This window comes from Eimeria necatrix, genomic scaffold (genome assembly GCF_000499385.1).
Source record: "Eimeria necatrix Houghton genomic scaffold, Enh_scaff58, whole genome shotgun sequence".
NCBI lineage: Eukaryota > Apicomplexa > Conoidasida > Eucoccidiorida > Eimeriidae > Eimeria > Eimeria necatrix.
The window spans coordinates 22,090-47,367 of NW_013654440.1; the positions used below are offsets into that span (position 1 = coordinate 22,090).

General features: G+C 53.2%; 6 protein-coding genes across 6 annotated transcripts; 4 read left to right on the plus strand and 2 right to left on the minus strand.

Moving 5' to 3' along the window:
• Positions 1-1,483: 1,483 nt before the first annotated feature.
• ENH_00064520 (vacuolar (H+)-ATPase G subunit domain-containing protein, putative) lies at positions 1,484-3,275 on the plus strand (the record flags this gene model as incomplete). The annotated part of the gene is made up of 4 exons (XM_013582164.1): positions 1,484-2,229; positions 2,406-2,557; positions 2,776-2,836; positions 2,945-3,275. The coding sequence occupies 4 exons, from the start codon at positions 1,484-1,486 to the stop codon at positions 3,273-3,275; spliced, it is 1,290 nt and encodes a 429-aa protein (XP_013437618.1).
• A 2,456-nt stretch (positions 3,276-5,731) lies between these two features.
• ENH_00064530 (hypothetical protein, conserved) lies at positions 5,732-9,138 on the minus strand (the record flags this gene model as incomplete). The annotated part of the gene is made up of 10 exons (XM_013582165.1): positions 5,732-5,805; positions 5,911-6,074; positions 6,255-6,334; positions 6,425-6,915; positions 7,035-7,187; positions 7,282-7,360; positions 7,450-7,527; positions 7,632-7,766; positions 8,316-8,422; positions 8,586-9,138. The coding sequence occupies 10 exons, from the start codon at positions 9,136-9,138 to the stop codon at positions 5,732-5,734; spliced, it is 1,914 nt and encodes a 637-aa protein (XP_013437619.1).
• Positions 9,139-11,720: 2,582 nt separating this feature from the next.
• On the plus strand, positions 11,721-13,793 carry ENH_00064540 (hypothetical protein, conserved; the record flags this gene model as incomplete). Its single annotated transcript, XM_013582166.1, has 1 exon — positions 11,721-13,793. One exon carries the CDS (start codon positions 11,721-11,723, stop codon positions 13,791-13,793), a length of 2,073 nt encoding a protein of 690 aa, XP_013437620.1.
• A 984-nt stretch (positions 13,794-14,777) lies between these two features.
• ENH_00064550 (hypothetical protein, conserved) lies at positions 14,778-15,398 on the minus strand (the record flags this gene model as incomplete). The annotated part of the gene is made up of 1 exon (XM_013582167.1): positions 14,778-15,398. The coding sequence occupies one exon, from the start codon at positions 15,396-15,398 to the stop codon at positions 14,778-14,780; it is 621 nt and encodes a 206-aa protein (XP_013437621.1).
• A 4,761-nt stretch (positions 15,399-20,159) lies between these two features.
• Positions 20,160-22,384, plus strand: ENH_00064560 (RNA polymerase II subunit RPB11, putative; the record flags this gene model as incomplete). The annotated part of the gene is made up of 4 exons (XM_013582168.1): positions 20,160-20,233; positions 20,697-20,786; positions 21,062-21,155; positions 22,052-22,384. 4 exons carry the CDS (start codon positions 20,160-20,162, stop codon positions 22,382-22,384), a joined length of 591 nt encoding a protein of 196 aa, XP_013437622.1.
• Positions 22,385-23,317: 933 nt separating this feature from the next.
• On the plus strand, positions 23,318-24,970 carry ENH_00064570 (hypothetical protein, conserved; the record flags this gene model as incomplete). The annotated part of the gene is made up of 1 exon (XM_013582169.1): positions 23,318-24,970. One exon carries the CDS (start codon positions 23,318-23,320, stop codon positions 24,968-24,970), a length of 1,653 nt encoding a protein of 550 aa, XP_013437623.1.
• Positions 24,971-25,278: the final 308 nt, after the last annotated feature.

Consider the following 25,278-nt stretch of genomic DNA (forward strand, 5'->3'; position numbering starts at 1 on the left):
GCTGCTGTGTGGAGTGGAGCAGCAGAGAGCTCAGCCCGAACACAAGACAAACTTGAACTCGGAACCTTAACGTGGGCGGCGTGTCATGCTTTGGAAGTAGAATGCGATTTAGTGGGGCCAGTGCATTTTGATGGATTCTCTTTTCACATGGATATCGTGTTGCTGCTGTCTTGCAGGCTGTGCTAAAGAACCAGCCCTAACAGCCTACAGGCCACAGACACAGTGATGTTTGAAGTCTTAGGAGCTGCGGTGGTTACAGCAGCAAAGGAGGGGAATGTGGCACATGGAGAACGTAGCTACGGGTTAAGGTAGTCACCTCAGGCGTTTGTGTGGGGCTCTTAGAGAGGTCGACGCTCTTCGCCCGCATTGCTGTGTCTGGGGTACTGCTTAGATGAGCTCTCTTGCCCTCCTTCACACTGTCATCACGTTTTTGCCACATTTTGACTGTTTTTGGTGTCTCTCGTGTCCTTTTGTTTGCCTTTGTGGGAGTTTACATCATCAGTGGCCGCGTCACGACCTGCGCACACCGAGTGCTGCGCTCTGACCAGATGTTGAGGAGAACAGGGCTCCTGCCGGCCTTTTTGGTACTATGAATCATGACGCGATAAACTTCAATTTGGCTTAAGAGTTTCGATGTAGTAAAAGTTAGTGCAACACACGTAGTTACCGGCTGGAAGGCTCTCCTGCGCAAGTGCTCGCCTAAAGGGCAGCAGTGGCTGTTTCCGGGGGACGCCGCAAACCTAAGCTGATCCTTCATAGTTAATCGTTATAGAGCGTTAATTGAGATTAGAATTCAGGAAACCTATGCTACAATTAAACAGCAGGCCAACAGACCTGCTCACGCTCCGCACCGTTCCGAGTTCTGGGACGAGCTTTTTGTGCAGTGCTTTGCATCTTAGTAAAATCCCGGTTTCACGTTGCCTCAAGGAGTAAGCAGCGTTCAAAAAATATTAAGTAGACTATGAATGGAGTTAATCGGCTTGATATTGTTAATCACTAGGTCCACTGCCCGATGGCCCACACAAAGCCACGAGTCAACGTCAGCAGTTAGCCCGGTTACGAAGGCCATGCGCAGCACATGGATCTGAGAGTAGAGTTGTATCTGCTGAGAGAGAAAGAATACCGTGTTTTTTAAAGAGCGCTCTAGCTATGTGGTTGTAATTTGTCCATTGTAGTGCCAGGCACTACACTTCGCCAGCTTCGCTCAGTGCCCCCTCGACGTGATTCCGTTGAGGCGAGACCCGAGTCATCAAAGGAACCCGATGGAGGGTCTTTCTTACCACCGTTTTCATTGTATTACGATTCATTCATTTATAGCAGCTGCTCTTTGAAGCCGGCCTTGAGCCCGGTACGTGGTTAAGGGGCTCCCTGGGCTGAGCCACGCCTGGCCAGTTGACGCAGTCCATTGTTTTGCCGCAGAGTGTACTGCTGGAGAGTTGCCAGTGGATGTTTCCAGCGGCTCACAAGCACGTTCGGCTCAAAGATGCCATTTAGGTTCTCACTAAGGCGGCCAGTGGCCAGCCGAAAAGTAAGCCAGCAGTCTGGCACCGATTTGAGGGGCTCGAAGGACCAACTCAGCTTAGTTGAAGAGCGCAACGATGAGCAATGCGGGCAAACTGATGCTACAAACGGCCCCAACAACGCCGTCCTGAGGACTTCCGTAGCTCATGCAGCTTCCCCAGCAGCCACTATGGAGTCCCGGCCATCTTCGTTTCTGAGGCGAACTCTGTCGAGCCTCTCCATGAGAGTCATGCCGAAGATGCGGTCGGATAGCAGCAAAGGTTCGCGCGAACGGGCACAAATGGGCTTGAATAGCGACGTGCGCTCAGATCAACTGTCCGGGGGAATACGGCCAGGAGTGGAAGCGCCTAACCCAGCAGATCTTGAGCACACAAGAAGAGGATTCCACAGCTTACGCCAGCGGTTTCACGCAGCCTATCACCCTCTCCCCGGCAGAGTTCTTGGGGGGCAGGATGGCACAAGTGAACACGCCCTGCACATGCCAATCCCCTTGCGGCACCTTCATTTGCCGCACATTCTTGAGGGGCGGCTGCACCACTCTTCCCACCCTATTGGGCTCACCAGCGCAGACCAAGAAGCTGAAGTCATGCAGATGCTTCAGAACGCCGCGAATCACGCAAAGAGGATCATCCAGACGGCAAAGAGTGAACGCGAAACGCTAAGGGACAGAGCGCGGGAAGAAGCCGAAGAAGAAATAAGAGCTCTTAGGTGAGTTTCCACATGGAGGTTTGCAGCTATTCCTCAGCTAGTTCTATCTTCTGTGAACGACAGTGGGTTTTTCAAGAAGGGCTTCCTAGTGCAGAATTTTCGCGCTAGTTCCTCTTTCATTTACAGGCAAGGCCTCATTCTAGTTTCTGCGCCTTGGGCGTATCGGTTAAATGCAGGCAGGCGCTCGAAGAAGAAAGCTTGCGAGCTGAGGAGAGCATCAATGGCGCAGATCTCATCCGCTTGGCAACCAAGGACGAAGATGAACGAATGCGCCAACTGGTAGAGTGCTCTGCGGAAAGGATGGCAGGCGCTGTCACCCTATGCGTTGGTGCGTTCCTCCGAGGGGACTAGAACAGTCAGAAACGTCGAGCCGCTGCTGCGCGGTTTCTGGTTCCCAAATCGAATGCTGCGACACGCTGTGCATCGCACTACTCTCCGAACAGTATGATTTATTTCAAAAGCACTGCCTACATAGCTGTAATGTGGCAAGCCCGCGTAATTTGCTTTTGCCTACTCTTCACTAAGAATTGTCAGTTTCCTCTGCAGATCATGTTTTGAACGTGGATACAACGCTCGCTCCAGAACGCCGAGATGCGCTTCGCCATTTGTGCGTTCACGTTTTACACAGATCACCCACTGCATTCCCCCTTTATAATAGCTGCCATTGAAGTATGGAAGATGGATGCAGTTTGACTATGCTTATGCTTGTGCTCAGAAAGAAAAATCCTCCGAGTTTCCTTCGGAAAAGCCAAGCTGGAAAGTATCCGTCAATGCGACGGGAACTCGCAGTGCGCGCGCTCAAGAACAGACGAAATCTGTCTTATTCAGATCATTTTTGGGACTCTGATGCGCTGGATTACCCACAACAGGATGGCTGCACACTCGAACAGGAACAAGCGTATGCTGCAATCTTGGGCGACCGAACGTTTAAGGAGGAGGACGAGATAAAGATAGATTTTGATGAATTAGAAAGGCCTTCTCCAGTTGAACGGTTTTCTTTGGCGGTGCAAAGCATTGGGACCAGATGTGGTTGCCTCCTCGGGTAATTACGTACATTTTGCGCGACTCAAAGTTTGTGTCCGTCATTCAAAGTGTCACGCAGCGCAAAACTGTCTGACTGACGCGTTACGGATATCAACTAACTGGTGTGTGTTACTGGTGAATCGGCGCTCCTTAAGCCTCTGAAGTTTGCCTCAAAATGGACGTTGGTTCCCGTGACACTTGATAGCCTTGGGATACGAGCTTCAAACGGGAAGGATGAAGCTGCGTTTAACAACCGGTGGTCAAACTCACTGTACAGTCGGTTGCGTTCAAGAAAACACGTGGGTGTCTTTCAGCTTAGCAGGTAGTACTCCTGTGGAGCCTCTTGCCAATTTCCAAAGGAGGTGTTGTCCATTCAGAATGAGGCAACAGTTTTGTCGTGACAGCGATGTCCGTGCCAGCTTCGCCCTTAGCGTCAAGTTTGCGGTGAAGACGGGCTTGCATAGGAAATGTTATGCAGTGGAGGGACTATGCTGCTCCTCCCACTTCCAAAATTTGGAGTTTGCACGTCGCTTCTCTCCATGGAGGCAGTCTAAGTTGCAGGGTCCAAGATATGCTCTATCACGTAGGTTTACTTCGAAGTAAACCGCAACAAAATTTCAAAACGCAACGTCAGATTCACTTGAAACATCCTTGCTCTCCTGAGACGCTTTGGGAGCACTTATTTATTTCTTTACGAACTGCGGTGCAAACACCGTAGCACGGCAGACGAATTTGCGCCAGATCCTGTTTGCGGCGCATTTTTTTAGCTGTTTTTGTTGGCTTTTTATCTGCAACGTAATCCTGATTCGGGCAAGCGCTTTTGAATTCTGAGGGTCGAAGCGTGCAGGTTCATCTGTAACGTTGGCTGCAGCAGTCAGTGCCCAAGCAATTTACTGCTTGCAAGTAGCTTACTTTGCTAGTTACCTATTCCTGTGGTGTATCATGGTCTGCTAAGAATACGCACCACAACACGCACCCTGCAGAGCCTCGTGTAGGCGTTTATGGCACTGAGAATTGAATCAGGAACAGTAATTTGAAGGCTTAGAGGAAAACTAGAAGTAACATTATGTAAAAACTCAACTTTTCCGTCGTTGAAATGGCGGTTGTCTCAAACAAAAAATTCGCATTCCTGCGGAAACGTGCTACTGAAAAGCGCGTCTTCTAATCCTGGTGTACTGACAGCTCATGCTGACAGTATGCCACCTGCTCTGCGCCATGCCACAATTGGTTATGCTAAGCGCGACTTCTTCCTTCACTTTTTGCATGGTTCCTACATTGCGCGCTATTGCTTGGATATAGTATCGGCGCCTCTATACACAAAACTTCCGACAATGAGGGATCCATCTGGAGCGAAGGCGAAGGTCGAAACCTTCAGATGTAAGCCTTGTTTACATTTGTATCAACTTTAGAAACAAACTTGTAATCTTCCATTTTCAGATGCGGTAAGGCCGGTGTAGACGACCAGAAAAGGCACTCGTTCACGCGGAGGATGCTTGCTGGTTCCATCCTTGGAGTACTGAGACTCATCCGAAATTCCTTGTTCCTTCCAGGCGACAATTCTGACGGCCGTATCGGGCGCGACAGCCCTCGGTTTCGCCGCAATCGTCGCTACAAATTTCATGCGACCATGTGACGTTCCACTAAGTAGGTTCAAAAAACACCTGCAATGCACGAACATGCGTGAATCCGTTCAATTCAGACCTGTGGCTTGTTGGTGCCATCCTCCTCGTAAGGCTTTCAAGTCTCAACAGCATGGAGCAACAGTAAACAGGGTTTGTCCAGAGCTTACCGGCTACCTATGCTGCCGACAGGATGAAGAAACAACACGGCTTCCCAGCAGTTGTAAGGCGATTAAGCAATGAAAGTTCCTCTATCAGAGCCAATCCTCTTTCCCTTAGCTGTGGTTTGAAATATCTCTTTTGGCCGTCGCCTTCATCTGGATGACTGCCGGAACCGTCATGGTGCGTTCTATTCCAAATCTCGGGAGCACTTCCTTCACTTATGAACCGGATTACAGATTAACATGTCTACCACGTGCGAAGTGACCGCTCCTGTACCGTGGTGGGCCACGTTCATAACGGTAAGCGACAAGAGTGGCTTGTACAAGTTGAACAAGAATTAATGTGGAGTCGTCGCAGGTTTCACTGTTTTGGTGTGGTTCAATTGGAGGCATCTTCTTCCTCCTGTCGATCGTTCTCATCCCCATGTTCCTGGCTGGGGGAAGAACACCCCAGATCTTGTAACCGACAAACTGAACTGTTTGTTGGGGCTTGCGCAAGGCCTACTGCTGCTTTCGCTTTCATGCCTGCCGCAACATCTACTTCGATGTGTTGTTGTGCATCGTGTTGCCAGTTGACTCGGCTACTGCCCACGTCTGCTGTGACGGCAAAAGACTCCGATGACTTTCTTTCACAGTGCACTGGTGTACTTGTGCATGTGTTAATAGCGCGGAGTTTTGCGGAAGACAGGTGGCGCGGCACTATGCGCGTGCACTGTAATTCTTAGATTCGATAGCGAAATTTCCCTCCGGTATAACGAAGTCCACAAGCTGTCCTGCAAGACACATGATGCATTCTTAATAGACAGATATAACAGCTCATTCCATTAGTCAAAGGCAGATCACCCTCTGATCACCCTCTGATACCTAGAGGAACATACCGTTGTGATAAACACATCGACGAGGCGAAAATAGGAGCAGCGCTTTTGAGTCGTATATTACAGCACCTCTACACTTGCGAACAGCTGCTTCTGCAGCTTCGAATGAGGCAAAGCGGAGAACGAACATTCCATCGTTGTTCAGAACTAAGCGATTCATTAGGAGCCTGCATCGCAACAGCAAATGTATTGGTCATTTCAAAAGGCGGTCGAAAATTCTTGGATCTTCAATGTCAGTTGAAAGTACTTGATACAATACATGATTTGCTGGCTTTCGCCATGTGGCGGCCGAGATCTGAACTGCTATCTAACATCTGAATGCTCCGTTATTCAAGCGCAAAACGCACTTTTTCACCACATGTCTACCAAGATCAAAGTTATTTTTGGAGTAGTCAGAAGTCTTGCGGATTTCATTTTTATTCTCAACCTGAAGAGTCGGAAATACGCACGATACCGCAGCAGCATATACGCCACGCGCACGACTTCCTTCACTTTCCTTTCTGCCGATGTCACTCACTTCAATGGGTGATCGATGAACGGGGATGAAGATATTTTCGTCTAGCGTTGCAGATATGGCAGCATGCGAACCGTTCTGTTGTATGCTGGCCGTACAGCTTCCCAGTGCTGCCAATGGAGCATGCTGGCGTGTTTCTGTAGAGTGAGCGAGGTCTACTTCCGCAGTGTTATCACCTGCGATTCTCTGCATATTGACAAATAAATTTGGTTGGCTGTTTCCCACTGGATATTGGCTTATCTTTGGTTTGGTCTTTCTCTGGTCATGGAGCACCGAGCCGCTTGCAAGAACGATGCCATCGACGTCCCCGTCAGGTCCTTTCTTGTGGGGAGGCAGCACAAAGAAAGGTTCCGCCGTGTCGGAGCGCGCCTCGACAAACACGTGCTCATATCCGAATAGGCGGGGATTTGTCATTCGGAGGCGGCAACCTCCGGGATACGGACAAGCAGTGTCCGCTTCATAAACTAATGCGAATGCTAATATACGTGCAATTTCTGAGGCAGCAAAGGCAACGCAGATATTTCCTTGAATTTGCTTTAATCCATTCTGTTACTCTTTAGGTAGTTGAGAGCCAGAGAGCCTTGCACAGTGCCCTATTCAGATGCGTCCATACCATCGGCAGTCAAAACAAAAGGTAAATTTGTGGCTATTAGCGTAGTCTTCACTGCAGCATCCTCGGGATATACAAGACGGTCGATGCAAGGGACCCCGAATGTGCGAAGGTATGTGGAGCAGGCTTTTTGCTTCTCTTCAACGCAGCTGAATTCTGCAAAGAAAATACGGCGTAGCAAAACATTATAATAAACTTTGGCCTTGGATATGATATTCAACGCGCGTGCGATGGCTGGATGTCGCCTCACCAGCTAGGGCGAAAATCGGAGAGAATCGCTTTTCTAATTTGTCGCTAATGGCTTTTTCTCCCTTGGCTTGCATCGTATTCTGATCAAACACGATCCGCAAGGCAACCAATCTTTATTCTTTCTGTCCTCTTAGTCGCACAAAGGCTAGGCAATGGGCGTTCAACTTACATCTTCTGTTTGGTCGAGAGTTCGCAATCTGTCGTCAAATATTTCCACCCTTTTAATCTTTCCACAGCCAGAAAAAGCCTACAGTACAAGCATCACACGAAACAGCAAGCACGTAGTTTGTCTTCAGCGAGAAACGCGAGCGGCTGCAAAAGCAAAGGGCAGCGGGAGAGATGTCGCCGCACTTTGCAAAGACAATCCGTAAGAACGTCTCGAGGAGCATGAGGAAGGTTGGAGAGGAAGACGAGGTTCTTTGATCTGCTGCCAGCTTCTGGAATTGAGGGGTCTTTCCAGTCCACCACAAACTCCCCAATGCGTTTCTGCAAATGCACCCGGAAGGCGAATCAGCTAGTTTACGAGCACGCACTGTCAGCCAATGCACAGATTTCCGCAGTCTCAAATCCCCGTTTCTTTCCACTTTGAGGACGCAGCGCCATATATAAGCCTTTAATTTGCTTGCCTCAGTCAAGCGCGTGGGGGTGGGGGGCCTCGTGGCAACTTCTCGAGTGTGCACGTGGGGCTCATTTTCTGAAGGGTCTGTGCAGCTCGAGCCGCTGATAAGCCATTCGCCGGCACCGCTGGCCGGCGTTCGAGGAGACTGATGAGCTGTTCGTTGAAAACTGAGAAGTTCCGCGCCAACTGTGTAGTCGCCCATTATTGACTGTGGGATTCCATCGCCGACTTCGTCTTGCTGCTCACCACAGGACACGAGGAGCAGCAGCAAACTGCGGCGCATTCATGCCTCGGGCCCTCCAAAGTGCTCCCTAGAGGTCCCTAATTAGCCTGGAAATGACTGACACGGAGTGCACGAGGCGCTGCTGGCGCCGCCCCCCAACTTGCACAGTGCGGCGTTGCTGGGAGTGACGTACTGTGTAGATGCGCTCCGCCGAAGCCTTCGAGAGGCGGAGGAAGTGGTGAGGATCTACGAGGTCGAGGCTTTCTGACAGAAGTTTAGTGAGCTCCGCTTGATGTTCTTCTGCAGCAAAACGCAAAGCATGAAGCCGCAACGCGAGCAGCCCACTGCTGATTGCTTGTTTCCGTTTGCAGCAGCAGCCGCAACGCCGCGAATAGGCTGTTTGCAGCGCTGGAAGTGGAATAAACTGAGGAAAAGCGTTTAAAATTCGGAGCAGCGCACTTACTAGGAACGATCTTTCCAATATCTCGTATCACTGCGAGCTTGTTGTGAGCCCTTGGCGCTTTCTTCAGCGCTTTGTACGCCTTGAGGCGGACGGCCACGCGCTCGAGCTGCCGATCTGTGAGCCAGTCGGAGCACTTTCGAACAAATTTTGAATAGCTGAAGCCGCAGTTCGAAGGCGCGGCCTCTGGCTGCGAGCATTCGCCAGTTTGGGTGCGCAGGCCCTTCACCTGCGGCATCCGCAGGCGCTGCCGTGCTTTTCCTCCCCTATTTGCGAATCCATTGGCAAATTCACGCGACGTTAGAGCCGTAGACAGGCCCCTCTGATCCGCTAGATGCGGCCATATCTGTGTGGCGGATATAACAGCATCCCTCTCTACTTCTGAATTCCCAGTAATCATGCGATGGGGACAGGTCCGTGGCTTCCATTGCCTGTCTTCTCCACGCAAGTGGCAAGCAAAGGATTTTAAGAGGCCAAAATGGTCAAATTTGTTGGGCAAAACCACGTGAAGACCGTTTACTCGGCCTAGGCGAGGCCACCTGGCCACGAATGTCATCGGATCGCCGATGGCAGGTCTACAGACGGAATTCTGCGATATCTCCCCGTATGAAAATGAAATACGCGCTTCAAATGTCTAAGTAAACACTTAATACACCAAATTAAGCGCAGATTGTTGGAGTTTAGCCTCTGATCACCATCTACGTCCTCGAACCTGCCGATGTTTTCCGAGGGGCCCCTAATGGGGCTCTTCACAAGCAGTCGCAGATAGCGCAAAAGATAAACAATTCATAAAGATAAATACAATTGTGTTCTATGATATACTTAAAATTCCTTGAGGCACGGATCCCTAAGGATTTGCTGCCGAAACTTGCAATACCAAAGATGAAGGGGAAACGCCAAAGGCTCGAAAGAAACTTAGGCCTTCGGTGAAAATGTTCAATTGGAATCATTCTAAATTTAAGTTTGGGAGAGTCTCGCAAAATAATCTTTCAATGTGTTGCTTCCACAGGCTTGAGGACGAATGCTTTCAACGGGCTCTGCAGCGACCATGCACGAAAGTATGGATCGTGGTGTCTTTGAGCCCGTGGGTGCTTTGTGCATAACACATATATAAAATATGCAAATATACACACACAGCTGATATATAACGCGAATAAATAGAGATGACTGCAGCAGCGTGAGATTCGCTGATTTGCACTGCACAGTGTGCAGTGCAAATGTGGCATCTTCTGTGGACGCTTCAAGACAAGAATGTGCATCGGTGACAGAAGAATTTGGATTGGATTTGCGAGATTTACAACCATGCAGCTCATATTCATAGTCACGCAGTTGATTTCCGCAGATAAATATGCATTTCTTTCCGTTCCAAGAAACCCAAACGCGCTGGAGTTGAAGCAGCTGACACGGCCACTTATACACAAACATCTATACAGCTTAATCGTGCATTTTGGCATTTCATAAAGATATAAATTAGCTCATAAAGATATAAATTAGCTACTTGTGTCTGCATGTTTAGGAATGTGTCAGGCTAGCGAGAAGCTCGTCGCATTCAAATTCAAATTGCTGCGCAGCTCCTGCGTCTGCTCTGCGAGTGAACAAAAGGAAGCCAACATGAAAATAGACGAATCACTTGTTCTTCTGCCGCATTTTAATCTTATTTGTTCATTATTGAGTTCTTAGCGCCAGCTTTGTTTCCAAACCGCCTTCAAACTTCATAAAGAAGCAGCGCTTCATCCAGAAGGCTCAGCAGAAAGCCAATTCAGGCCTCAAGTTTAGCTGCAAAAGTAGCTTATGTCAAGAAAAAGAGAAATGACACTTCATGTTGTTTTCTCTAAAGTCCCTGCGCTGAATTCGATTTAGTTTGTTTCGGATTGAACTGATATATTTGGCCTGCAGAGGCTTCGCTGCGCCACTCCATCTGCTTAAGTCAACTCTATTTATTAATTTGCCACTTCGTATGCTCAACTCAACTCTATTTATTAATTTATAAGTTCATCAGACGGCCAATACTTCATCTGCCTTTTTGTTTAACTTTTTAGCGCACATATTGGCGGCCTGCAGATGCAGACGCAGCACAAACTGAATTTCTCTCTTTCTGTGCAGCCAATTCAAATACCAACTGCAGCAAATAACTGTGTAGGCAAATGCATGCATATTCATCTTTATATTATTCAAATTCCTTTGCTGGAACTAATTGCGTTTTCATCTCCACAGTAATTTCTACGCAAGTCTGCTCACACATGTTGTGGGAAACGCTGAAAACTGCCGCAAATTGGAACTAGGAAGGAAGTTCAAGCATTTTCAAGTCAGCATAAAGAGCCCGGCTGGCTGTTTGTTCGCTTCTATTCGCCCTTTTACTGCATTTGTTTTCATTTTTCACAAGAAAAAAAGACCTTTTTATGCCAAAGTTGCTTTGCGTGGCTGCTAGACAGTTTCAGTGGAGCTTTCATGTAATGCCTCTTCTTGTTTCGTTCTGCATCTGCACTTCACTTCCTGCGACTTGAAAATGCCCCTTAGAAGAATCCAGCGGAGATCTTTTGCCTGAATTCTCACAAAACTTCAAATAAACTTTAAAAGTTATTTTTAAGTCCTGAGTTTGGAGTTCAGTGCTCAGATTTAGGAGTTTCAGGGCCGGTCTGGTCCCTCCCGACCTCTGGCACTCGGGGATTCCGGGGATTCCCGCTGCTCCTCGAGCGACATAAAGCTGCAACTTTCGTTATTTATGCAAATTCAGCCAATTTAACTATTTTTTAGTATTATTTCGCGTTTTTTACAGACATTTGGCCTTGTTTTCAAGATCGCGCGCAGTGACGCGTTGATCGGGGCCTTGGCCGCATTGCCTTTGCCAGTGTGCGTGTGGCGGCGAAAACGGGTCCGGAAGATGAGAAAGCGGGTTTGACGGGCCTCTTGGCCAGCTTATTGAAAGTAGAAAAGGTTAAATTATTCAAATTAAGAGGAAATAAACTGAATTTGGCTTCTGTTTGCGCAGGTTTCTGCGGTTCGCTGCAGCCGGATCCTCCCGCGGTCGATCCTCTCTAGGGGTTGCCGGCGGCCGCTTTGCCTTGCGAAACGCCTCACAGAGCTCCCTTGAGCTGTTTTTGAATTGAAATTGATTTTTTCTGTTTGATTTCCTTGGAAATGGGCCAGGCGAGCTCTTCCGCCTCCAGCGGCCGCGCTGCTGCGCCCACACTGCAGCAGCAGCAGCAGCAGCAGCGCAGCGCGGGCGCTGCGCCTTCGCGCTCTCTGTCGCAGCAGATGGTGAGCGCCTACCGCCGGAGTGGCCAGCAGCCTTTGCGGGAGGCCTTCGTGACTTGTTCCTCCCCCTCCCTCCCCCACGCCTCCGCCCCCCCCCCAGCAGCAGCAGCAGCAGCAGCAGCAGCAGCAGCAGCAGCAGCAGCGGGCGTGCCGGGGGGCTACTACCGCGGGGGCTGCAGCTCGCTGCCGGCCTCCTCGCGGGGCTCCTCGCCTGCTGCTTCGCGGGCGAGTTCGGAGTCTTCGCTGCTGCTGCCAACTCCGACTCCGTCTCGGCAGCAGTCCTTCACCTTCGTGCCTCCCGCCTGGCGGGACCCTTCCTTTGTGTCTTGGACTCCGCAGCAGCAGCAGCAGCAGCAGCTGCTGCTGCAGCGCTCCGCCTCCTCGCCGGCGCTGCCCCGCGCGGGGGACCTCTCCGCAGCAGCAGCAGCAGCAGCAGCAGCAGCAGCAGGGCGGGGGCCGCCCCGCTTCGTCGCGCGCCGCCCCGCCGCCGCCGCAGCAGCGCCGCCCTCACCGCAGCAGCAGCAGCAGCAGCAGCAGCAGCAGCAGGAGCTGCTGCTGCAGCAGCAGCAGGAGGAGCTGCTGCTGCAGCGGGAGCCGTGCGTGGTGGGCTGGGGCGAAGTGGAGGAGACGAAGGAAGTGGTGTACCCGAGCGGGCAGCGGGTGTTCAGGTGTACGTACTGCAACGCGTTGCTGCGGAGGCGGAAAAACTTCATTTCGAGTTGGCCAAAAGTTTTGTTTTGCGAAAACTGCCGGCTGCTGCCGCAGTGCAACTCCTGCAGCAAAAAGGCAGTGCCCTTCGTCTTCAGCAGCAGCAGCGGCAGCAGCAGCAGGGCGGAGCCGCTCCGCAACTTCGGGGGCCTCTCCACCTGCGGCCAGTGCAGTTTGCTGCGGCCCGTGGCCGACGCTGCTGCGCTGCAGCCGCTCGTCAGCAGCAGCAGGCAGCTGCTGCGCGACTGCTTCGCTGTGCGCTTTACGCAGCAGCTGCTGCAGTCCCACGCGCGCCCGGAGGTGCTTTGCTGCCTCGCTGCGCTGCGCCGCGCAGCAGCAGCGGACGACAGCAGCAGCAGCAGCAGCTGCACGCTCCTCCTCGACCTCCCGCCCGCCGCGGACGCGCAGCAGCAGCAGCAGCAGCAGCAGCAGCTGCTGCTGCAGGAGGACTGCCACGGCGACGTGCAGAGCCTCCCCTTCGAGATCACTCCCGTCTGGCACATGCAGCTGTCCCGCGGCGGCAGCCAGAACGTCTACGGCCGCTGCGAGGCGCGGGCGCTCACCTTCCCCGCAGAGCCCCCCGCAGCAGCAGCAGCAGCAGCAGCAGCAGCAGCAGCAGCAGCAGCGCCGCGGACGTTCCGCGTGGTGCAGCGGATCCTGCTGTCCCGCGGAGTCCCCGAGGGCCTCTTCTGCGGCCATTTGGCCCACGAGCTGCTGCACGCCTTCATTTGGCTGTCGCTGGAGGCCGGGGGCCCGCAGATCGCGCTGGCCGCTGAGGAGGGGCTCTGCAACTGCGTGCTCGCGACGGCGCTGCAGATCCGCGTGGAATCGCTGCAGCAAAAGCGCCAACAACTCCTCAAATGCTTCGCAAAATGCGGAATTATTCCGAAAACAAAACCCTCGACCCGCGAAATCGAAGGTTTGCCGCAAACTGCGGAGTTTCTGCAGGCCGTTTGCAACTTGCACGGCTGCGCGCGCGCGCGCGCGGGGTGTACGTACACCCCGCCGCCGCGCGCGCGCAGCCGCTGCCAACTGGAATTCGAACTTTATTTGACAGAATATGAATTGAAAGTTCTCAACCGCAGACTTTCCGAAATGGAAAAAGACGAAGACCCCAACTACGGCGTCGGCTACCGCGCCGCCAGGGCCCTCGCCATGAAGCGCCGCATGCCCCAGCTCGTCCGCCTCCTCGGCACTGCCGGCCACTCGCTGGACTCCTTCGTCGCCGCCGCCCAACTCTGCTGCTAGTCCGCAGCAGCAGCAGCAGCAGCAGCAGCAGCAGCAGCAGCGGCAGCAGCAGGCTGTGCGGCGGGCGCGGACGCCCAGCGGCGGGAACTGCAGCGGGAGCGGCTCAAACGGGTACCCAGCAGCTGCAGCGCAGCAGCAGCAAACACCAGCAGCGCAGCAACTTCGCGAGAGCAGCTGCAGCAGCAGCAACGGCCAAAGTGCAGCAGAGCTTTGGAGAAATTAAAAGAAATTTAATTCAACAACTCAGAAAGCTGCAGCAGCAGGCCCAATCAGCTTCAAACGCAACAGCAACAGGGGCAGCAGAACTCAACAACGGAGAAATACTTGTTTGCTTTTTTCCGCATCTCTTGCTGCTGCTCTTCGCCTCCTTTCAAAGACACCTGCTGCTGCTGCTGCTGCTGCTGCTGCTGCTGCTGCTGCTGCTGCCAGTTTGCAGCAGAGGATGAGTTGGCAAATTCGCCACACACACACGCACACAAAACCTAGGGACTCCACGGGTGCTGCTGCTGCTGCCGTTGCTGCTGTTTCTGCTGCTGCTGCTGCTGCTGCTGCTGCTGCTGCTGCTGCTGCTGCTGCTGCTGCTCCTGGACAAAGCGCTGTGGAGAGCATCTCAGCAGCAGCAGCAGCAGCAAGCAGCAAGTAGTGAATAGTAATTCATTATTAAGGGGAGGGAAAAACTAACAAGTGAGAAAACGCAGCAAAAACGCACTGCAGCAAAAAGCTGAAGGCAGCAGCAGCAAACCGAAACGAGAAGCAAACAAAGAGCAGCAAAAGCAAAAGGCCAAATAAATAAACAAAAGTCTTAAAAGTTCATTTGCAAGAAATGCCGGAGACGGCGATGAGCCGCAGCTGTTTGCTGCTGCCTTTCCTTTCTCTGCTCGCCGCTGCCTCTGCTGCTGCGCGGAAATCCAGTCCCACCCAGCAGCAGCAGCAGCAGCAGCAGCTGCAGCAGCTGCAGCAGCAGCAGCAGCAGCAGCAGCAGAGTCAGAAGTCCCAAGAAAAGGCGAAAAGGAAAAAAACAATTAAAGCGAAACCAACCAGCAGGCGGGCGGCGACGGACAAGCAGGTGTACAGACACCGCAGCGCGCAGCCCAGGGTGTCTGTCTGCTGCTTTTCTGCATTTCCATTAAGTGCTTCTTTCCCTCCTTCTTCATTCTTATTTACTTTGCTGCTGCTGCTGCTGCTGCTGCTGCTGCTGCTGCTGCTCCGCAGCACGGAAAGGGCCCCGTAGCTGTGCAGCGGGGAAAGCGCCGCAGGCAGCGGCGCGAAAACGTCGCCCCACATGTCTTCACTGCTGCTGCTGCTGCTGCTGCTGCTGCTGCTGCTGGAGAAGTTCTTAACTTTGTCTTCTTTGTTTTCTTTGTCTGAGCTGGCGCTTTTAGTTGATTCAGCTTCGCCGCTGCAGCTGCTGCAGCTGCTGCAGCTGCTGCAGCTGCTGCAGCTGCTGCAGCACGACCAGTTCCCATGGTCGCCGCCGCCGCAGTTGCTGCAAGTATTCGTGCTGCAGATGTCGCCGTTTCTTCTGCTGCTGCAGCTGCTGCAGCTGCTGCTGCTGCTGTTTCTTTTGCGTCTTTGTTCGCAGCCGTTGGCTCGCATGAAATCCATTTGCAGCTCCTGAAGTGCTGCTGCGCTTTCTTGCTGCTCCTGGCTTTCTTGCCTCTGTCTGACTTGCACGTCTGCTGCTGCTGCTGCTGCTGCTGCTGTTGCTGCTGCTTCTGCTGGTTCGCGGGGCGACAGGAAGGCCGACTCGCCCAGGGCCTCGGCGCTGCCGCTGCTGCTGCTGCTGCTGCTGCTGCTGCCTTCTGCTGCTGCGGCCTCTGCTGCTGCTGCTGCTGCTGCGGCCTCTGGCCCCAACTTGGAGTTTCCATTAACTTCAAAAGTTGCATTTATGAAAAAGTCTTCGCCAGCTTTGTTGGCGTTTGCTGCTGCCGGCCGCGGCAGCTGTCTGTACACCTCGCCGCAGACGCCGCCCCAAAACTTCCCGCTCCCGCCCGCCCAGCCGCCCCCGCCCTCTGCTGCTGCTGCTGCTGCTGCTGCTGCTGCTGCTGCTGCTGCTGCTGCCGAGGTACCCCCTGGCCTGGAGCGCGCAGCAGCAAGCGATGAGGGCGACGTCGTCGGGCTCGAACATGTGGAGGGAAGCAGCAGCAGCAGCAGCAGCAGCAGCAAAGAAGGAGCAGGGGGCCCCTGCAGCAGTGAGGGCCCACAGCACGTCAGCCAGCGGGGCCCCCAGCGGCAGCTGCTGCAGTTTGCTGCTGAGTGCATGCAGCGCTTTGGAGTAGAGGGAGCAGCAGCAGCAAAAGGACAGCCCCAGAGCAGCAGCAGACCGCAGCCAGGCAGCAACGCCCACTGCCGAGCACTGGCCCAGACTGGCAGCAGTTGCGTACAGCAGCGGCACGCACAAAGAAGCAGCAGCAGCAGCAGCAGCAGCAGCAGCAGCAGCAGCGCCGCCAGCAGCCCCAGCAGCAGCCTCCGAGCACAGCGAAAGCAGCAGCAGAACCGACAAGTCCGCGTTGCAGCACCGCAGCCACTGCGGCAGCACAGACACTGCCGGCAGCAAACCAGCAGCGCCGCCCCCGCTGCTGCTGCTGCTGCTGCTGCTGCTGCTGCTGCTGCTGCAGGCGGGGCTGAGGTGGTACTTTTCTGCTGCTAAGTGCAGTGTACAGACATCGAAAGGCATGCACTCGTCCAGCCGCCCCGTCAGCTCCCCACAGAACCACCGCAGCAAAGAAGAGAAACTCAAGTGGCGGCGGGGGCGGGCCCCGCCGCCGTCTGCTGCTGCTGCTGCTGCTGCTGCTGCTGCTGCTGCAGCAGGAGCAGCAGCAGCAGAAAGGCCTTCGAGCGCGGACACCGCGAGGGCCAGGGAGCTGCAGCAGCCAACCGAGATCCAGCAAGGCGCTCCAAGGGCCTCGCCGTCCCCTTCCCCTGCTGCTGCTGCTGCTGCTGCTGCTGCTGCTGCTGCTGCTGCTGCTGCTGGGCGTTGTGCGCGGTAGGGGCAGAGGTGCACGCGGACTCTGTCAGTTTTGCTGCTGCTGGCGAGAAACAAAACGAGAGGATTATCGCCGACAGCGGAGCCCCACTTGTCCGCCTCCGCGGGAGCCTCGCAGCCTCCACCCGCTGCTGCTGCTGCTGCTGCTGCTGCTGCTGCTGCTGCTGCTGCTGCGGGCCTGCCTGTCTGGGCCGTCTTGAGGGCCTGTTGACTCAGCAAAAGGTTGAGCAGCTGCAGCACGAGGAAGTCCTTCACGCAGAGGCCCTCTTCTGCTGCAGGCCCGATCTCCTCGTGGGCCACGCAGCACCAAGGCACGCGAGCAGCAGCAGCAGCAGCAGCAGGAGCAGCAGCAGCAGCAGCAGCAGCAGCAGCGGGGGGCGCCGCCGGGAGCCCGTGGGCGTAGGAAGCCAGAGTCAACAAACAAGGAAGGACACTCGCGGGAGGAATGAAATGCCTGTCTGCAAAAATTTCTTTCAAAAAAGAAATGAAAGCTTCGACGCGGGGAGTGCGGCGAGCGCTGGCCTCTGAGGTGTACGTACACCTCAGCGCCCGCAGCGGGGAAGCAGCAGCAGCAGCGCTTTCCTCCGCGCCCTCCACTTCGCTGCTGCTGCTTGCTGCCGGCAGCCACTTTGCTGCTGCTGCTGCTGCTGCTGCTGCTGGCGGCGGCGGTTTGCTGCTGCAGTTCACTTTGCTGCTCCCCCTGCTGCTTCCCGCGCCGCCGGCTTGCTGCTGGCTCGCCGCAGCAGCAGCAGGGGGAGCCGCCCAGTTGTAAAGAGAAGAGAAGCTGCTGCTGCTGCTGCTGCTGCTGCTGCTGCTGCTGCTGCTGAGTTTTGAAATGCTGCTGCTCCCAAAGCCGCGGCTGCCCGCGGAAATGCCCAGTCCAGACTCTGGGCTGGGGTGTACGTACACCTCAGCGCTGCGCGCTTGCGGGCGCGGCAAGGCAGAAAAGCCATAGTGGGGACCATCTGCTGCAGTTCCTGCTGCTGCTGCTGCTGCTTCTGCTGCTGCTGCTTCTGCTGCTGCTGCTGCTGCTGCTGCACTTTGTTTGAAGCCAGTGCGGGGAGGGGAGCAGCTCAAGACAGACCGAGAGACACTGCCGTACCTCGCAGAGCTCGGGAAATAGGAGGGTGCTGCTGCTGCCGTTGCTGCTGCTGCTGCTGCTGCTGGTGCTGCTGCTGGTGCTGCTACTGCTGCCGGTGCTGCTGCTGCTGCTCGTAGAGTCGCGGCTGGCGCTGCCGCTACCGAAGAAACAAAAGGAGAAGCAGCTCTCCTGCCCCTGCAGGAGCTGCTGCTGCTGCTGCTGCTGCTGCTGCTGCTGCTGCTGCTGCTGGGAGCCGCAAGGCCGCAGGCGACAGGAGGGGGTTTGGTGGCGTCTGCGCTGAGGTGTCTGTACACCCCAGAGTAGGCGTCGACTCCCAAGTGACCACTGGTCACTTGGGAGTCCAAAGGCGAGAAGTTTGGAGAGAAGGAGCAGCTCAAACTCCCTGCTGCTGCTGCTGCTGCTGCTTCCCTGCTGCTGCTGCTGCTGCTCTGCAGTCGCGAGCTGGAAGCAGCTCGGGGCGCGGGGTGTCTGTACACCCCAAAGGCGCCCGCCCGGTGACCAGTGGTCAAGTTAGAGACGCTCGCAGCTGTAGAGACACTCGGCAGCGAGTCCAAGGCTGCAGGGCCCATGCTGCTGCTGCTGCTGCTGCTGCTGCTGCTGCTGCTGAGGTTCAGGCGCTTGCTGCCGAGGTGGGGGCGGGGCAGCGGCGCGTCTGCTGCTGCTGCTGCTGCTGCTGCTGCTGGCTGCTGCTGGCTGCGCAGGGGCTGCAGGGTGCAGCGGAGGGGCCCGGAAGGCGAGGGGGCCCTCAGAGAAGAACTGAGCAAATGCGAACCCCAAAGAGAACTCGAGGGGGCCCCCCCGAGGGGCCCCAGGGCCTCGAGGGGCCCCCCGGGGGCCCCCGAGGGGGCCCCCGGGGGGGCCCCCAGGGGGGCCCCCAGGGGGGCCCCCAGGGGGGCCCCAAGGGGGGCCCCCAGGGGGCCCCCCAGGGGGGCCCCCGGCTTGGGGGGGGCCCCCAAGTGAGTAAGGGAAGGGCCGCAGTTTGGAGCCAAGGGGGGGCGCAGCGCCGCAGGCCCGGAAGAAAGCAAAGAAGTATTTCTGGCGGGAGTTGTGAGGGGCTGTTGGGGGGCGAGGGCGGGAGCTGTCGATACACCTGGGGAGCCGCAGGCGCGCGGCAGCAGCCCCTGGCGGGAGTGGAGGCCGTAGAGAGGGTCCATAATTGATTTAAATGGTTGAAAAGGATTAATTTGATTAATTTGACGCAAAAAAGTCGAAAAAACAACAACTGAGCCGCCCCAAAGGCCGCAACTGCAGCAGCAGCGCAGCTGCTGCCAGCCACCGCCGCCGCACGCGCAAAGACAAACCCGCGGGGACTCCCCAGAGCTCTGCAGCTCCGCAGCTCCCGAAAAACAAAAAACAAAAAAGAAAATTAATTCATTTCGGGCTTTGGAGCAGCAGCAGCAGCAGCAGCAGCAGCAGCAGCGCGGGTGGTGCCGGGTGGTGATAGGGTGTATGTGTGTGGCGGGGCTGGTGAGCGGCGAAGACAAAAGAGCTGCGGGTTAAATGGCCTTCTGTGCCTTCAGAAATTCCAAATTGAGTAAAAGATTTAAATTAAAAACATAAATATTATTTTATTCGGAATATTTGCGGCGCAATGCAGTTTGGCGCCGCCGCTGCCGACCGGCCGCAGCCAAAAGTTGAACTGCATGCCAGTCAAACACAGCCCCGCGCCGCTCGCGTTCTGCCGTTTTAATTGCATTTCCTTCGAAAAAATGAAAAGAAAATGCGAGTTGAGTTATTTAGTTGAATTAATTTCGTTCAAATCTTTGAAGGGGCTTCTGGCGAGGCTGCAACTCCGGCTTTCGCCTCGCCGGGCGGCGGCGCATGCGCGCTGCAGTTTCTCCGCTTTTCGAGCTTGCGGCTCTCCTTAGCTGTCCCACTGCATGCAAAGGCATTATTGAAGTGTTTTTAAATTCTTTTTTCTTTTTTGTTTTCTCTTTTGAGCCCCCGACCTCGCCAGCAGCTGCGCCGCGACCCCAGGTGTATGTACACCTCAGCTCCGCAGGGGCGACGGCGCCCCGCCCGCTCCGCCACTTCCTTTCACTTTAATAAATCCTTCGCGGCTTTCTTTTAAAGACTTCGCGGCTTCCTTCCAAAGACTTCGGGACTTTCTTTTAAAGACTTCAGGACTTTCTTTGCTTTGTGGACTCGCCGTGGGGCCTCAGCTGGCCGTAGAGAGCCAAAGAAAGGAAATAAACAACTAAATAAATAAATAAATAAATAAATAAATAAATAAATATTTTAATAAACAAACAAACAAATAAATAAATAAATAAAGAAGATGTCAAAACAGTCTTCGGCGGTCAACAGGCCAGATGCCGCAGACCTCCTCGAGCTGCCCCCCGGCGTTCACAAGTGCGTCTGTCTGCTGCTGCATTTTAGGGTTTAGGGTTTAGGGTTTAGGGTTTAGGGTTGAGGGTTTAGTCTGCTGCTGCCCCAGCTTGGGCCAGTTCCCTCTTCAAATAGATCCAGGGGGCTTTAGCGAGTCTTAGTTAGCTGCGTCAGCAGCTAACTCCTAGCTGCGCCAACCAGCAGCAGCAGCAGTAGCAGCAGCAGCAGGAGCAGCAGCAGCAGCAGCAGCAGCAGCAGCAGCAGCAGTGCTAGTTGGTGCACTGATTGTCTTAATGCATCCACTCTTATCGCGCGCCTCTTTTGGCCTTTTTTGTTCTTTTGGCTTTTTTGTCTTTTTCGTTTTTTTCCTTTTTTGTTTTTATTTTCTTTCCTCCTTTTGCGGCTGCTGCTAAAGCGCAGCTGCAGCAGCAAAGGATAACCGCCGGCGCTGCTGCTGCTGCTGCTGCTGCTGCTGCTGCTGCTGCAGAGTCGAGTGGGCCCCAGACCTTCGCTTTCCTCTCTGCGGCACCTTCACCCTTTACCTCGAGGACTACACAGTCGGCTACCTCCTCAGAAAGTGAGCAGGGTTTAGGGTTTAGGGTTTAGGGTTTAGGGTTTAGGGCCTAGGGTTTAGGGTTTAGGGTTTGGGGTTCGGAGTTTAGGGTTTATAAGAGCGTTGCGTTTGGGCTTCACTGGGGCCTGAACAGTAGGGTTTAGGGTTTGTTCTCCAGGGCTTAGCTGCTGCCGCTTCTGCTGCTTCTGCTGCTGCTGCTGCTGCTTCTGCTGCTGCCGCTGCTGCTGCTGCTGCTGCTGCTGCTGCTTCTGCTGCTGCTGCTGCTGCTGCTGCTGCAGTGACTTGCTGCGGGACAAGAGGGTGAAGTTTGTGGGGCTGCGGCAGCCGCACCCGCTGACGGCTTCGATTGAACTCCGCATCCAAGCGGTGGATGTGGGGCTTTTTAATTGAATTAAATTAAATAAATTAAATTAAATTACTTTAATTAATTTAATTAAATTAATTTAATTAAATTAATTTAATTAAATTAATTAAATTAAATAGATTGATTTAATTTAATTATATTTATATTTATATTTATATTTATATTTATATTTGTAATTATATTTAGATTTGTAGTTGTATTTAGATTTGCATGCGTGGGGAGCCCATGGGTGTGTTTGCCTGCTGGAGAAAATTATTTTTATTTTATTTTATTTTTTGTTTTTTAAAATTGTTTATTCTCTTTTATTCTTTTCATTCTCCTTTTTGTTTTTTAAAGTTGTTTATTCTCTTTTGTTCTTTTTATTTTCTTTTTTGTTTTTTAAAGTTGTTTATTCTCTTTTATTCTTTTTAGTTTCTTTTTTGTTTTTGAAAGTTGTTTATTCTCTTTTATTCTTTGTTTCAATTTTTAAACACTCAGAACTGTTTCAAGTTTTTAAATATTTAAAGTTGTTTCAACTTTTCAAGTATTTAAAACTATTACAGCCTTTCAAATGCTTAAAATTATTTCATGCTTTGTTCACTCATTTATTTATTTATTTATTTATTCGTTATTTATTTATTTATTTATTTATTTATTATTTATTTATTTATTTATTTATTTATTTATTTATTTTCATGTTTTGTTTGTATATTTGCACTCATATTGTAACTTGCACATACACTTGTGCAAATCCTCCGTCCGCAATTCCACGCGAGATTAACCAATTAATATTTATTTACGAATTCACTTCCACTTATTTATTTACCTTTATTTATATTTATCATTTATTTATTTATTTATTTATTTATTTATTTATTTATTTATTTATTTATTTATTTATTTGTTTATTATTATTTGTGGCCAGGTCTCCCCGCTGCAGCTGTTCCTGGAGACTGTGCGGCGCCAGCGAACTTCGTTGACTTTTCTGGGGGCGCTTTTTAAGGCCGCAGTGGACGCGTACAGCAGCAGCAGCATGAGCAGCAGCAGCAACATGAGCAGCAGCAACTTGAGCAGCAGCAACTTGAACAGCAACTTGGCGGCCAACTTGGCCGGCAGCTTGGGCGAAAACTTCAGCAGCAGCAGCAGCAGCAGCAGCAGCAACAACTTGAATGAAGGCCTCAGCGCCGCAGCCAGAGCTGCGGAGGAGGGGGCCCCCCTCGCCCTCGAGGGCGAGGGGGGCCCCCCTTTGTCCTTTTGAATATCCTCCATTGGTTTATTTTTAGTGGCTTTTATTTAATTAATTCCAATTCATTTAGCATTTAATTAATGCAATTCATTTAGCATTTATTAACTGCAATTCGTTTAGTTTATTAGCTTCAAACTTGGGCAGCAGCAGCCGATCTGGAGCCGCCGGGGCTGGCGGGTGGCCGCGGCTGCGGGCGCTGTCAGCGAAGGAAGTGTCAGAACAAATGGCGAAAACGAATTAAAAAGATATTATAATGAAATTGGAAATGAATTAAAGTGAAAAATAACATTAAGAGCGAACAAAGAAGAGAAGAAGACTGCTGTTCCGCGGTGTACAGCGCGTGGGCTGTGTCGCAGAGCGGAGGAGCAGTGGCGTGCTGCTGCAGGTCACGTGCGTGTGCCTGCCAGCGAGCTGGCCAAAGAGTGGCTTAATTGGAAAATTAAGAAAAGAATAAATGAAATAAATAATTAATTGCATTCAACTCGCGCGAATCCTTAAAGTTCGAGCTGCGTTGGGCGCGCCGGGCCAGCCAATGTGCCGCGACAGGAAAGCCAGTGGGCTCGTCGCTGATGTGTGCATGTGGCCTGCGGCTCTCCTGCGTTCTGCGTTTGTTTCTCAATATAATAATATAAAATTAACATAATAATATAAAATTAATAAATGAATTCACAATTGAAATTCATTGCGTTTTAATTCAACTTCAAAAAGGACTCCTCCCGCGTGGAGCGTTCGCCGCGGGTGTGCACTGTCGGCGTTCCGTCAGTCACTCGGCTGTCTGACCAGTTCCACCTTCTGCGAGTTTCCACCGCTGGTTTTTTGAACAGTTTGCGTCATTGAGTTCCATTTTTAGTTTTTTAAAGAATAGTTTTTGCAGCAACTCGTTTGCTTTGAATTTGGCCGCGGTTTCCCGCAGTTCCTGCTCCGCAGCTGCCGGTACACCTCACCATGGGCGAAAGCGTCGAAGCCTTCATGGAAGAGATCCTCACTCTGCCGCGCTGCCTCCACCGCTCTCTTTCGCTGCTGCGGGACTTAGACATAAAAAGCCTTCAATGCGGGGCCGAGGCGGAGAGAAGACGCGGCAGATACCTCGAGATCGCCCGCGCGAAGCTGCACGCGCTCCACAGCAGCAGCAGCAGCAGCAGCAGCAGCAGCAGCGACTGCCCTGCGGTGCCCGAGGGCTTTTACGAGGACCCCGAGCTGCAGGCCGAAGCAGCAGCAGCAGCAGTTAAGGGCCGCGAGGCCCACGCGCTGATGCACGAAAAGATTGTGGTGGTGGAGCAGCTGCTGAAGCTGATAAGAACAGAAGCAGCAGTTTTCAGAGCTTCTCTTTCCAAGTGCGTCAAAGACATCAAGTGCGAGTCTGCTGCTGCTGGCAGCAGGCCGGAGACTGTGCTTTCCTTTTCGGGCAAGCCCGAGGGCAGCAGCAGCAGCAGCAACAGCAAGAGAGGCAACTCCAGCGACGCAGCAGCAGCAGCGCCAGCAGCAGCAGCAGCAGCAGCGCAGCCAGTCCGCCTCGGCGCTCTCTCGCTGCTGCCGAATTACCCCCCCAAGTCTTACGGCTGCGGGCCAGTTAAAAACCCCCCTTCCGAGAAGCAGACCAGCAGCACAGCAGCAGCAGCAGCAGCAGCAGCAGCAGCAGCAGCAGCAGCAGGAACAGCTCTTGCTGCTCCAGCGCCCGCCGCCGCCTCCCTCCCTGCAACTTCGGCTGGGAGAGTCTTGCGGCCACCCAAAAAGAACTCGCTTCGCAGCAGCAGCAGCAGCAGCAGCAGCAGCAGCAGCAGCAGCAGCGCAGCAGCAGATGGTGCATGCCGCAGTGCAAAGCGGCAGAGACCCAGCCCCGGCGGCCTCCCAGTAAAAAAGAATCTGTCCAAAGAAGCAGCAGCAGCAGCAACAGTAGCAGCAGCAGCAGCAGCAGCAGCAGCAGCAGCAGACGCAGAGGAAGTAGAGCCCGGCGCTGCCGTGCTGCTCTCTTCTGCTGCTTTCCCTTTGCCGCAGCAGGACCTTTCTGCTGCTGCTCTAGCAAGGCGCGTTAGACACGCTGCTGCTGCTGATGCTGCTGCTGCTGCTGCAGCTCCTGCTGCTGCTGCTGCAGTGAAACAAGCAGATGTGCGAACCCCCGCAGCCCCCGAGCGCTTCGCACTGGACACCAGCAGCAGCAGCAGCAGCAGCAGCAGCAGCAGCAGCAGCAGCAGACCAGCTAGGACTGTAGTCAGTCGGTTTAGAAGGGTTAAAGAGCCTATTGCGGAGGACATTCCTGCTGCTGCAGCACCTGCTGCTGCAGCTGCTGCTGCATCTGAGGCTGTTGCTGCTGCATTGCCGACAGCCTTTCAAGCAATAAAGGAGGAGCCAGCAGCAGCAGCAGCAGCAGCAGCAGCTGGCGATGCTGCACACGTGGGCTCCTGCCTGCTGCCCCAGCGGCAGAAGCAGCCGCAGCAGCTGCTGCTGCTGCCGCAGCAGCAGCTGCAGCAGCAGCAGCTGCAGCAGCAGCAGCAGCAGCAGCAGCAGCTGTGCGCGCCCGTAAAGTCAAAGCGCTGCCGCGAAAAGGCAGCAAATAAAACCCCAGCAAAGCCGGCCAGCGGCTTTCCTCTTGAAGAATAATTTAAATAAGTTTGCAGCAAATAAATAAAACCAAATTTATCTTTTTAATATTTAATGAGAGAATGCAAAACAAACTCATCTGCTGCTCAGCAGCCACTTGCTGCTGCTGCTGCTGCTGGTGCTGCTGCTGCTGCTGCTGCTGCTGCTGCTGCTGCACATGTAGGCGCTTTGCTTCTCTGGGCTTTACATATATATACGTTATATATGTAATGTCTATATATGTGTGTATATATATATATCAATAGTATTATAGAATGTATTTAAAAGACAATGTAATATATAGAAGCTGAGACAAATATAATTAAAGT